The 14,412-nt window shown below is 45.1% G+C and overlaps 1 protein-coding gene across 1 annotated transcript; it reads left to right on the forward strand.

The window, feature by feature from the left end:
- The first annotated feature begins 3,744 nt into the window (after window positions 1-3,744).
- On the forward strand, window positions 3,745-10,793 carry LOC119656111. The gene is made up of 3 exons (XM_038062428.1): window positions 3,745-3,901; window positions 9,376-10,114; window positions 10,165-10,793. Exons 2-3 carry the CDS (start codon window positions 9,378-9,380, stop codon window positions 10,658-10,660), a joined length of 1,233 nt encoding a protein of 410 aa, XP_037918356.1. The 5' UTR covers window positions 3,745-3,901; window positions 9,376-9,377; the 3' UTR covers window positions 10,661-10,793.
- Window positions 10,794-14,412: the final 3,619 nt, after the last annotated feature.

Raw genomic sequence — 14,412 nt, forward strand, 5'->3', positions numbered from 1 at the left:
ACATACTTCGGATGAACTCCTGTTGTATGTGAGGACAGCTCGGTTATTTGCGGTTGGCCCCCCTAGTGGGAGTTTCATGGTGGTCGTGGTTATGCTCAAGCGAGAAGAGACCTTCGGGCCTCAACGTGATGTTGCGTATCAACACGGGTGCCGTACTCCATAGTTCGGTAGAGATTTAGGTAATTCTTGCATCCACCAGTATGAATGCTAAGCCATGCACTTGGTATAGACTGGTACCGTTGTAGCTTGTCACAGCGGCGCTCTGCAAAGCGAAGAGCTTGGACCCAGAACTGTGGCTCAGTGAATTCTTTTTCAGGAAGGAAGAACACCATCTGATTGGCAAGAAAGTACCACTGTTCCAATATGGAAAAAGAAAGGTAGTCCAACAGAATGTTAAAATTACCATCCGATCCGATTGCTACCACATACCATGAAGATTTTTGAACGCAGTCTTGACAACTGTTTTCGCGAAATCGTAGAAATAACCCTGAATCAAGCCGCATTTATCAAAAATTGTGGAACTACTGACGCAATACACGCTGCGCGGTTATTCATGGACAAACACCACGATCCGAAAAGTAAAGGTTGAAGTATGGCGGGTGTATCAAAATCGCTTCGTATCTCTGTAGGTCTTCATCAAGGAAGGATCCTCTCACCACTCCTCTTTGTTGTTGTTATGGACACCGGCACACGGGACATCCAACGTCCAGCGTCCTATACACTGCTTCATGCAGATGATGTTTTCCTAGCATCTAATAGCGAAAATGATCTCGAGGAAGTTGATCTCAGTCGCAGATTGAATCTAAATAAAACTGAATTTTTGACGACCGATCCCCATGAAACAGGCACAATCGATTTAAATATCTCGGGTGAACGCTATCAGCCAATGTAGAAAAGCGTTATGAAATTCCTTCACGCATTAACCCAACCTAGATGAAGTGGCGTTCCACAACTGATGTTCTTCGTGATCGACGTATCAAAGAACGTCTCAAATCTAAAATTTATCGTAACGCCCTCCGTCCTGTCGCCCTCCATAGTTCTGAGTGTTGGCCGACTATAAGAGACAATGAACGGTGTCTTGCGGTAATGGAAACGAAGATCTTGCGTTGGACGAGTGGCGTGACACGTTTTGATCACATACGAAATGAGGATATCCGCGATCATTATAGGGTTGCACCGGTCGTGGAAAAATTGCGAGGGTGGCGTCTTCGATGGTATTGTCATGCAATTTGTGCTAAAGAGAATTCACTTGCCAAGATTGGTCTAAACATCGAAGTCGATGATAAGCGACTAAAAAACCGGACGAAACAACGGTGGCTTGATACGCTGGATGAGGATTTAAAAGCCTCGAGATTGCATCCAGATCAGGCATTTGATAGAACCAAATGGCGAAACCAGTCACGTTTGTTAATAGAACAAAGGGTGAAGAAAAAGAAGAAGAAGTGGCATCAGGTTGCTTTACAGAAAGACGGAAGAAGAAGAAAGAAGGAACCCTGTCGGGTATATAGACCCTGATTGGAAAAACTGCATCGTGAACCCACGTTATTATATGGGCCTGAGATTCATCCTCAACAGCATGTCAAAAACCAAGTAGCCAAAAAAGCTTGTGTTGTCGCCGGGAAACATTGAGATGGTATACTAACCAAGGTGAATAAGCGAAAGCTTTGAAGCACGAACTTGCTGTCGAAATAGTAACTCCATCGTGGAATGCTTTGTTAAGCTAAGGATGGGGTAGTAAAGTTAGTGATACAGCTGTGACAGTATAACATAGAACGCATGATAGTATACTAGAAGGAAAGGTAACAAAACCAAGACTTGACTTGTTTCGGTTGATTCTTAACTTTCTGATGGGGATTACGATCCCCGCGTTCCTCAATTGGTATACCACGGGACACGAGCTAGTAAGTTAACTATCTCCAGTGGAAAGCCCAAACCGTAACCCCATGAGGGGAAGGTGACCTCTGCTGAAAACCTGGTTGTTAAAGTCGGAATCGTAGAGGTGGCAATTGACATCCATTCGGTTTAAATAGACTTCTTTTTCAACGGTAATATTTGGGACTTTACTAACATAAACTACCACCGCTGTAGACTGTTTGCATTCGGGGCGCTCATTTTCTTCCCTAACAAGATGATAGATCATCCTTCTTAAAGCCTTACGGCAATTGTTGGACTTAAAACCATATTAGAACCTCGCCTGTCCTCTCTTTTGAAGCCGAATATATGGGACTCACCGATCCTGTCAGAGAAAACATTTACCTCGTCGAATTCGCGTATGATCCAGACGATTATTTTCTTCATTTCAGTCCAGATTCAGATACAACTGCCAGAAATATTTCAAACAGAATCAAAGCTCTACCCTTGTAAACGACTATTGGCAGCATCCTATAGGCCTTCTATTATTCATTAAAAATTGACACCTAATTTTTCAAAAGTTTTCTCTTCAGAACTGTGAAACATTTTACGTAACCTACCACAGAAATTCATTTAAAAAAACACAAAACCAAAAAGTGAAGCACTTTCAAACCTTTAATCCAAACAAAAGCATTAATTTATTGATCCTCCACTTATCGAAAGTATTTTCCGCAAGAACAAAAAACAATTCATTTATTGTGATGGATAATTTCAAAAACATTCCAACCTCTCCAACAGTTGCTAAAATATCTCTCCCCCTTGGATAATAATGCAAATTGTTTGATGTTAATTTCATTATCATGCTAATTAGCATTCAGATACATTACAGTATCTATTTTCCGACATTCGTGCATTTTATCCATCAATCGACATCGGGGGCAATTCAGATTTTCCCAAGTTGCATCTGAGGTTTTCCCAGCCCCGTCATCATTTATGAGCGGTCCGTTCTGCTCGCTTAGATTTCATCAATTTCTGGACAAGAGGAAGAATCTTTCTCTGTGATTTTATTATTGCGTAGATTTGTAGTATTCTAATTATAATAGTGGAAAAAAGTTTTCATCATACGGAACAATCAATTCTGCGATTACAGATTTTTTGTTGTGATTTGTGGTGTATAGAGAACCCGGATATACGGTTGACAATCCAGAGATTCGGTTGTCGACCCAAAACAAAATATGGCATTAGCAAGAGTGTTGGATTTAGGGTGGGTTTATGGTGAGGTTGACTTTCAATGGAAATTGGGAAAATTGTGGAGTGTAACAGATTTTCCAGCAAAAATATATACCCTCGCAAAGGAACCTTTCGCACTCCCTCAGGCTTAACTCGCCTCTTTTGAGACAAGACAAATATCACCCCCAATTTATTAAGATACTATTGGCAAACCAATGAGTTTTGAACCCTCGAGTTGTCAGTCCTAATGGTAACTTCATCAAATGAAAAACACCATCGGCAAGCTGGTATCAACTCGCTCAACACCATCCTACCTTCAGTTAACTTCCTCGCTAACTACGCATTCACCACGTACTCAAAAACTTTGATTGCAAGTAATTATCTTCATCTGATTGTAATTCAGTGTCGAATAAGCAGCAACAACAAAAGCTGCGACCCCTTTGGGACTCCATCATTTCTATGATTGCTCTGTGTTCTGCGCTAAAAGGGGGCCTGACTCGATACATCATTGGAAACTATCTCATGTGAAATGGACAAATAATGCAAATTCCCGCCATGCTTTGTTACACATGGTCCAGTGATCTTTTGTTACTACGTTTTAACGGAGTTGAAACCTTATGAGCGGTTATTACCTAGGGTGATGCCCGCGATGTATGCCTGCATTTCTGGTAGCGTTTTTAGAATCATATTCAAGTCACGGATTGGATTCGGATCAGTTTGATTTGAACTTTCGCAAATGTAACCCGTTTTGGGAAAGCTGTGCTATGAGATAAAGTTTTCAGTGGATTATTACAGATAAATTGAGTTGTTTAATCAGTGGGTGAGTTGAGTTATAGTCATCATGAATTGAGCTTTAAAATGATACCCTTAATGAACTTCAAAAGGAAAAGTGTTCTCAGTGAATCCTTGTTTTGAAAAATTGTGAAATGCTGCAATAGTGCAAGAATTTAACAACAAATTCTTCTAGAGTCGATTTGTGCAAACCGTTGCGAAGTCAGTTATAGATACCATCACGCCATTTTAGTTATTTAGTAGAAAAGGATAGTATTTCGAATACTTAACGGGAAAGACAAGGACTTCAAGCTTTCAATATGGGAATGGGGGTGGGAAAATACTACATACTATTTTCAAATATAAATTCATAAGGCAACTATTAAAAAAAACTTACATGAAACAGTTTTGAAGTCATTTCTCTTGGTGACGATGCAGACTTCCAAACGTGGCTTTAAATTTTCAGGGATGAACCGCAAATTTTCTGAGAAAAATTAGTCTCATTCTCTATCTAGGGATTGTCCCAATCTCTCCAAACTTGCATCATGATTAGGTGAATGCACGCACGCAGGCACACAGTATGGGACTCCCGGTTCGATACGTCGTCGGACTACCCTGGAACCGTTTGTCACATTACTTCGGGCTAGTCCCCGAACTCTCCCGCTTTGCGGAGCCTTCAAATCAGGGAATTCCTTTCACCAACGGGAGGGGAGAGGAGGAAGGGAATTGTCAGTTCAAGAAACCCTCTGTCATCCGGCTCCTCCACCGGTCGAGCTATACCTTCTTAGCAACGAGAATTGCCCGAACGTAATGGGCAACACGGCCCCACCTGTCAGCACTCCTCAGCATCTCTTCAACAATGTTGTCTGGAGAGAGATCCCCTGTGTTTAAATAGAGCTACTGACGAACCCATCCCACCTACCACAAGAAATAAAAGTGTGGTGGGCTTCGTCCACAACTCCATTGCAAAAAACACAATCCGAAGATCGCACCTTTCCCATCTTGCGCAGGTAAGACTGAAAACTTCCATGCCTACTTAAAAATTGGGGAAATAGTCAGTCTCACTATGCTTCCGATCCAACCACGCACCTAAGTTGCCGATGAGTCGCGCAGTCCATTTGCCTCTAGTTTCATTTTTCCACGAGAGCTGCCACTCGTCTAGAGTGCATTGCCGTTCTTCACGAGCAACCACCTCCCTTGGCTTGTATATGACTCCCACGATCACCATCCCGGCCGGTTCAGAGACAGTGCAGTACGCAGACGCCACCCACAAAGCTCCCCGTCTCTGTAACTGTGCGAGACGTTTACGATATACATCCTTGTTAAGAGCGTCAGCCCATACCTATGCGCCGTAGAGGAGGACAGACTGCGTTGAACTCATCAGGAGACGTCGCCTGCTAGAGGTAGGACTCCCAATGTTTGCCATTAGCCTACTTAACGCCGAAACTCCGCCTTGTTGGCTGCTGCTTCGATTTGCTTAAAAAAGCTCATCTTTAAGTCAAGAGTCAACCTGAGGTACTTTACCGCCGGTTTTAACTCGATTATCGACTTGCCGAACGATATAGGACGCAGGGTCGGAATTCTCTTTTTAGTCAGGATGACTACTTCGGTTTTTTCCAGTGCAGTCATCCATCCGCTTACCCGTCGCATCAATATGCCGAATCTGCTTTGCGCTTGTTCGACAGTGTATCCAGCAACAAGCACCGCGACACCGCAACATCATCTGCATAGCCGACCAGGCGCGACTCTTCTGGCATGTTGAGTTTAAGTTGACTATCTTAGGTAGCGTTCCAGAGGTCTGGCCCTAGGATGGATCCCTGTGCTTCCCCCGACGTGACCTCCATCCTCCTTTAACCTTCTAGTGTTTCATAGAGCAGAGAGCTGTTCCTCAGGTAATCCCTCAATATCCGTAAGAGATAGTTCGGCACGTTGAAAGTATCGTCTAGTGTGCCTCGAATGTCTTTCCGTTACAAGGAGCACCACTCAAACCAAACTGCCGAGGAGATAAATCTCCGGCAGCGCGTATCGCTTCAGCGAGTCTACTTCTGATGAGCTTATCGAGTACTTTTCCAGCAGTGTCAAGCATACGTAGTGGACGGTATGAAGATGGCAACTCGGGGTCACCTTTCCCTTTATGGATCAGCGCAAGCATCGCCACCTTCTAACGAGCAGGGAAAGTGCCCTCTTTCAGGCAAGCGTTGAAAGCGCCCAGCAGTAGGTCTAGCCGGTGTTGGAATAGCAGTTTGTATGCCTCTGCTGGAATATCATCGGGTCCTGGCGCCTTCTCGCTTTTCATAGAGAGGACTGCCTGTTCCAACTCTTTTATAAAGAAAAATGGACAGTCCTCTGCGCTCTCCCCGCCGACGTCATCGTCCCAAACGGGGTGCGCAGGGAATAGTGCCCTTACAATGCGATCCATCTGCTCGGCCTTAAGTGAACAGGGTTTCCGCAGAGTCCCGATTTTTCGGGTTACCAGTTTGTAACCGAGACCCCACGGGTCCCCGTTCACAACGTCGACCAGCGTCTGCGGAGTCTCCTTTTGGCTGATTTGTACTCCGTCATTATAGTACATGCCCCCTCCTGGTCGCTTAGACGTTGTGTTAAGCAGCGGAGCCTGTGACAATCTTTCCGGAGCTCTGCGATTTCCATTGCCCACCAATACATGAAGGGCTTGCCATCCCTCGATGTCCTCCTGAGCATGGAAGCTCCGCAGGCTGTCGTTATCAGGTTCATAACTGAGTTTACGACAGTGTCAGCGGCGGAGCCACTGCCCCCAGGAGTACCCTCCAGCGCGACCCTACCTGTTCCAGGAATTTCGATAAACTTCCCAGTGTTCACCTTCGCAACGTTCCATGCACAGAAAGATCGCCGGGATGACGCACACCGAGAGTTTGTGTCCACCACTTCGAAGGCAATGTATTGATGGTCGCCTGCCGAGAAGTCTTCCAGAACTCGCCACCCGTCCACCAGCGACACCAGTGATTCCGACGCAAAGGTTACGTCTGGAATGTTTCCCTCGCAGCCTGGCCGCCGGAATGTTGGGGTAGATCCAATGTTTAGAACTACCAGTCCTATTCTCGCCGACAATTTGCAGATGTGTGCCCATAATCCAAACATCTCTATCATTTGGCTGGAGCGGCCCGGTTTCGTATCGTACACACTACCCAAGCAATTCTTATTTTCCCGCTGTTTAGAAGCTTCCTCGCCGATTGCTCGGCAACTTCCACAACAGCGAGTTTTGGCCTCGAGAATTCGCAGAGGTGATACCAATCCGAACATTGGTTATCTCCGGACATGACGGCTCCGGGGACTCCCAGTATGTCCCGGCGTGTATCGGTCATTAGCAGTTCGCTCTTCACCGAGAAACTTTCTCGAGTCTACTACCTAGGACGCAGGTATTATCCCAGCTAGGGTGTCAGAACTACTTGCTCGGGCACCTCGGGGACGCCACTCTCCGTATCGTAAGTGACCCGTTAAGGATCATCGACGATCCCTGAGGGAAGATGCTACCGGTTTGACGATAGCCCACTTGATCTAAGCCGATCAATTTGTAGTTTGTGAGCCCGATGTCCTTTTCAATCTGACCTGAGGTTCACCGCTTGATACATTGCACGGGTCGAAATCGAATGCTCTGAAACTTGTATGGCTTTTCGGTCCTATTTCGGCTATTCGTCACACTGATTAGTCTCTGAACCTCAGGAGTACCAAGAATTTCAGTCGACGCGCATTTTGATCACCTTCCGCTTTCTGGGCCGTAGAAGGCGGTGCCCATCATAGGCAAGTTCCATTCGTATAGGCGGCGTATTAGACCATCGTCACATTTTAGGAACATTTAGCCAATAAACAGTTTTGCATTAATAGAACGGCTCGGAAATTGGTTATTTGACACCAAAAAAAACATATCAAACGAAAAGGTGGTACCAATGGATTGCATCATGTTTTTGGCTAGCAATTATGAGCCATAAAAACTATGGTTTTGTATGAAGCAAAACCTTATTAGAATCGAGTCGATGTCTGTCTTTCCATCTGTCTGTCTTTTTTTGAGGAGATGGAAATCTTCAAAAGACAATGGTCTGGACATATCAGTGTGTGGGATTTTTACCCACTAAAATCCCCCCCCCCGACTCCTTCCCTGCCCCGGAAACCACCCTAAGGTATTACATCGCGAGGCGGAGTCAGCTAACTCTAGCTTAATCACCGTTCTTCTATACTCGGCGTACGTGACCACGCTTTTGTCCTCGTCTGCCTTTCGCAGTTTATTTTGGATAGGTGTGATCATGCAGTTGATCGCATCAAAATTCTCTTGTTACCGTTTTCGACACCAGATTTTCTGGTACCAGCACCTCTCCTGGAGTCTCCTCTAGATACCTCATTTCTTCCACAAATCTCGGAAGTGGAAGAATATATGCTCTGGGACTCCATCTCGATTTGGACAATCGGGTGAAGTCTCCAATTTAAACCTGTGCAGGTATTGGCAATATCCTCCGTGCCCCGGAAGAAACTGGGTGAGATTATAATTAATTTTCCAGTGTCGTCCCTCCAACCACTCCTTGATGGCAGGAATGAGTGTGTGGGTCCACGGAACCTTTCCCAGGCGTTCTCACTGCTCTTGCCATCTATTTATGGATATCTCTCTCAACGTTCTTCGTCTGCGATAAGGGAGAGATTAGCTTCGAATTATATATCTCATCTGCCAAGATGTCAATCGGCATCATTCCAGAGATGACGAATGCTGCATCATCTGAGAGAGTTCTGAAGGTAGAGCATACACTCAGGGCTGTTCTCCTGTAGACTGCACTCAGTTTGTTAGTGTTAACATAGAGCATGATTGAGGTCACCACCCTAGCTATAAGCAACCTAGAGGTATGCCGTGGCGCTCCCACGTTCCTCGCCAGGGCCATACTAGCAGTGAATGATTTATCGCTAACATACTGCATGTGTTGCCTACAGCTGAGCTTCCTATCTATCACCACCCCCAAGTATTTGATGGTCGGCTTGAAAGTGATATGATTCCCGATTCTAATATAGGCATAATTTCTCTTCCGGCGCTTAGTGATGAGGAGCACTTCTGTTTTTCTCCTCCGCAAGTGTCAGAACAGAGCTCTCTAGCCAACTTTTAACAGCACTGATTGTCTCGCTTGAGTATAACTCAGCATCTTCGATATGCTTTGCGACAACAACCAGCGCTATGTCGTGTAACCCACCACTGTGGCCTCCCTGGGAAGGGAAAGATTAAGTACATCGTTGCAAATGACGTTCCACAGTAGTGGGCCCAATACAGAGCCCTCCTTTCAGTTAAATAACTATCGACGACAGCAGCGAAATAGGCGGCAATACCAACCTTCAGTAGGAATTTGCGTATTAGATTCCAATTGACCGAATTGAATGCAATTTTCACATCCAGAATTACTACCAAGCAATATTTGCTGGCACTATCCTTTCCGTGGATTGCATCTTCGACCAAACCAGTAACTACTTGCCCTTTTGACTTAACATACCATTCCATTTTTTTCTTTTCTACAGATATGAGACACCTGGCATTGCTCCTAGCCGCTGTCGCACTTGCTACCTCAGCACAGTGCATGCTCATTCCTCAAGATATCGAAATTCTCGATGGCTATGAATTCGATGGGCCACCAGAAATCTACCCAGATGAAACCTACTTCGAAGCAAAAGCACTCGCCGATTCACTTCTCTTAAAAGCCATTCGAAATAAGAGATCATACCATGTCCTGCAATCACCCGGCTTACATAGTCACTTCCAAATAGATCCGATCGAGCCTGTGAAGTCACAAAAGGATGCTGATCACCTTCAAAGCAAAGTTCGATTACCACGCTCTATCGATGACTCTCAATCGCGAACAATCGACACCATTGAGGAGGCAGAAAATGAAACTCCTCCCAGTCTTCCAACTCCAGAAAAACAGGTTATGAATTCGGAATATTACTCAAAAGGAAATTGGAATGTTCAGACTTTTAACACTGATTACAATAACCAGAAATCAGAGACTGATGACATCGATTCAGTTCCAGATGCTACTATCAATGATGCAATTAAAAGTCGCCAGCCAAGAGTCAATTTTATAACACAACCAAAAAAGGACATGAACATAGAGGACAGAAACAGGGAGAGACTTACGAACTTTTTAACGAAACCCCCTGCTGCAACACCAATGAAGTCACGATATGAAAAGGGAGATAATAGGGGAGCAGAAAGTTATCCTTCAAGATCGTACGATCAGTATTTGAGACGATATGATAGGTAAGTTATATGCCCAGCTCCAAACTTCGATTTATATTTGGTTGTTTCAGATACGATGAAGATTACAACAATTACTATAAACGGTACGATCCCTATGAAGACTATCACCTCTACCGTAGACGTTACGACCCGTATGATAGCTACAGCCCTCGTACCCCTTCACATCCTGAAGATTACTACTATTTTCCCGATCGACGTTACGATCTCCCAGAACCTCGAGATTATCGACCAGTTTATTCCAATGATGTCTATGATCGGTCTTTTACCCCACATTATGAAGATCAAGCGGTTCGCAGACGTAATCGTATCATTTACTACGCTCACTTGCCCGAAGTTGTTCGAGCTCCGCCTACTGTCGATTTAACATATCGACATGGACGTGATCATCGATTCGATAGTTATTATCCTCCTTTGAGTAATTATCAGGCGGCTGCAAGCACGAATCATGCCCGTGGCACAGACTATGTTAAAAGGGAGAAAAAGGATTTTCGTCCCATCGAGACAGGGGTCAAGCCTGGGGCGAAAACTGAAACCGGTCGAGAATGAGTTTTGCATGAACTCAGAGGTACTCAAAAAATTAATAACCCTTTAGCGTTAGTTTTGTCTACTAATAACGACTAAATTTAGTTTAAGTTAGAACTGTAAAGTGAGAATAAAATATTTTTATTATTAGCATTGGGTCATAATTTTTTGATTTTGATAAGAATTATTTTTTCCATATTCGTAGACGTAAGGCAATATAAGAGCTACCGTTGAGAAAATACTGGGAAAATGAAAAATTTCAAGGAAAGTACAAAAAAAATGGTTTATTCAAAATATTGTCCCCCGCCAGCTACATATTTTTGCCATCTTTTTGGCAATACATGAATAGCGCCACGATAAAATGATGCATCTTTGGACCGAAGCCATTCATCCAGCCAATTTTGCACTTCTTCGAAGTTAATGAAATGAAGCTGAAGTGATAATCAGGAGCCAGATATTTGGTTCTTCGATTCTCCATCTGCCTCTCAGTCAACTAACGCGGCACCCATCTTCCTTCTTTTTGAATCTTCCAAATGGCATGTAAACGTTTCGAAATACCTTGGCATTAGTGTGTTTTTAGTTTAGTGTCTCTGCAAGTTATTCTTGTGTTTGCGCATCGTCTTCATCCAACAACGCTTGCAAATCGGCGTCCTCAAATGTTTTTAGTCTTCCGGAGTGCTCCTTGCCATCGGTGTCGAAATCTCCACTTCTGAAGCGTTTAAACCAATTTTCGCAGGTTACTCCCAACGATCCTCGTTCGCCTCCTCAATGGAACAACGCTGCATTTATTTTAAATTGAAGCAGAAAAGCAAAGTTTCCCGCAAATGCCGTTTATTTGGCACAAAACGCGATATATGTATATGTTGCGATGCGGCGGTATTATGACGGTTTATTATTGACAGATATCTAAGCAGTGAAACACAACTTGACACATTTAAAGTAAACTAAATACTGTGGCAGCGCCATCTATGCGTGAAACCCAGAAACTTAGTTGTGCACATAGTGTAACCTCTCTTATGTGAAAAATTGTTCAAAAATTTAAAAAAGTCGCCACTTTTTTATAAAAAATATTACGTCTTGCTCAAAGGCCCTGTTTCAACCTCTGGACGATGCAATGGTTAAGTGGGTAGAGCGTCAGCCTCCCAATCTCGTTGCTCTGTGTTCGAATCCCAGTCGTCATGGATGGCTATGTTTGTATTTTGTTTGTTTCGCTGCTGCAAACTTATCACTTGCACAGCATTAAATGTGATAATAACGAAACTGAACTACATCAACCACTCAGACCATCGAGAAAGTTGCAGACCACATATTCAAAATCAGAGTAGAAAACAAGCTGGTTCCCGTCAGTTTCAGTAGACTGAGTCTAACGACCTTACCAACGGATCATACACAAGTACATACCAGTTCGCAACCTACGGGAGCGGAATACTTCAAGCAATACCACACAAACTTCTTCTGAATCACGAGCTTTCGCAATGTCTTGAGCAACCACTAAGTAAGGTCCTTCTGTATTACGAGTTTTCGCTAGACTTCCGAAAATGACTACCTAAGCTTCTGTACCACGAATACCACGTCAGCATATAAGTGTAAAACACAATTTAAACGACTTTCCTAATACCAACCTAGGTCTCCAGCAAAAACCACGATACAGCAGCAAGAAAGGCAGGCAACGGGACTACGTAAACCATTCTTTAGTAACTTCAAGGATATCTCAAACCGAAAGGCGAGGGAATTGATACATTGTGCGAGCTCTAAAGGCTAGAACTAAGAATTAGAATCCTCCACTCTTGTTCGATCAGGAACTCAACGTGTGGAGTAGACACTTATAGCCAATACTGCGATACCTTGTCGTTGGAAGGAGCTACAACCGGAAAGGAGCAGAGAATCTACGGTAGAGATTGTAAGTACTGAGGAAGGAGCAACCCTCCTTGAAGTTTAATCATCTCACCGGCATTTAACGTCAACTCCTATTTGCCGAAGTCCTTAGTGAAACTCGCTACAGGATGAAACCCGAAGACAACGGAGCAGAGGAGTCTTAAATACGGAAAACGAGGAATGGCGGAGTTCTCGTCGAACTGGGCCCAAAGACGACTAACAAGAGTACGTTCTGCGAAGTGGTCAAGGGGTTATTGGGAAAGAAGGCTCTTGTTTCCAGCCTAAAGCCCATGTGCTCTCTAGAAATCCGGGATATTGACTGCCTCACAGAAAAGGTCGAAGTAGAGGGGGCGAGAAAGCGTGAATGTCCAGTCGGCATCAAAAGCTCACCGTGGTGGAGCAATATACGAGGAAACTTCTTAGCAGCGGGAGAATCAAAATCGGATGGGTAGTACGCAGGGAGCGAATGCGGATAGTTCCCACCAAGTGCTACAGGTGTCTGCACTATGGACACACATCAGCAGCTTCCAAGGGACCAGACAGGAGGACAGCATGCCGGAGATGCGGCCAAGTGGGTCATCAAGCTTGATGTTCTGGAGGACGCTGTTTCGAGCACGGAGGGACGAATCTTAGTAGGGGTCGATTTTAATGCCAGGGCTCTTGAATGGGACATGCCTCAGTCAGACTCCAGACGGAAACGGATTCTGGAAATGGCGACGAGAACCGGGTTCGTAGTTTTAAACACCGGATCCACACCAATGTTTCGGCGCCTCGGCTGTGAAGGAAGCATTCCTGACTTCATTTTAGCGTCGGAATCTCTGGCATCATCGGTGGACGGGTTGCGAGTCCTGGAAGACTTCTCGGTAAGGGATCGCCAGTACATCGTGGTTGACGCTACTTGCCGGCGAGCAGCAACGTGACGCTCCCCCTGACTGTGGAATGTCGCGAGGATGAACATCGGAAAGTTCGTCGAAGCTCTTGGAGCAGGTTGGGACGTGCTGGAGGGCGCTCGTAAATTCAGTGATGAACCTGATAACGACGGCGTGTGAGGCTTCTATGCCTCGGAGCGCCCCCAGGCGCGACAAGCCTTCTATGTACTGGTGGACGGCAGAAATTGCCGACCTACAGAGGGAGTGTCATAAGCTTCGCCGTTTGGTACATCGTTTGCACGCCAATGAGGAGGCATATGCCATAAAGGCACAGTATCGATCAGCAAAAAGGAGACTCCGCAGCGCTGTAAATTAAAGCAAACCTCACGACTGGCAGAAACTTGTTAACGAGTTGAATGAGGACCCGTGGGGACTTGGCTATAAGCTTGTCACCCGGAAAATCGGGCCTCTGGATAGGCCCGGCATACTAAGTACCGACCAGATGGATCGCATTGTGCAGGCATTGTTCCCCAGACACCCTGTACGGATTGATGTAAATAACGCGGAAAGCGTCGAGGATTGCCCCCTTTTTACAATGAGAGAGCTCAAAGAAGTTGTTCTCACTATGAAAAACAAGAAGGTGCCAGGCACTGATGGCATCCCGGCGGAAGTTTACAAACTAGTGTTCCACCAATGGTCAGAATTGCTCCTTGAAGCGTTCAACGTTTGCTTGAAAGAGGGCATTTTTCCTTGTCGCTGGAAAGTGGCCAGACTCGCGTTGATCAGTAAGGGGAAAGGGAGGAGGAGAATGTTCTCAGATTCGCTAAAGCCTGCGAACACCGTAGGCGGGAAGCCATTGAATAGGCAACTACGGGGATAGTACAATGGGCCTAATAATGGCCTGAGTGCTCGGAGCTGCGGCTCCCCCCAGTTAACTAAACTAACTAAGGGGAAAGGAGACCCGGAGCTCCCATCTGCATACCGCCCGCTGTGTATCCTTAACACTTACAACTTATCCCCAAGGCAGTTCGG

The sequence above is a fragment of the Hermetia illucens genome, chromosome 4, assembly GCF_905115235.1.
Source record: "Hermetia illucens chromosome 4, iHerIll2.2.curated.20191125, whole genome shotgun sequence".
In the NCBI taxonomy this organism is placed as follows: domain Eukaryota; kingdom Metazoa; phylum Arthropoda; class Insecta; order Diptera; family Stratiomyidae; genus Hermetia; species Hermetia illucens.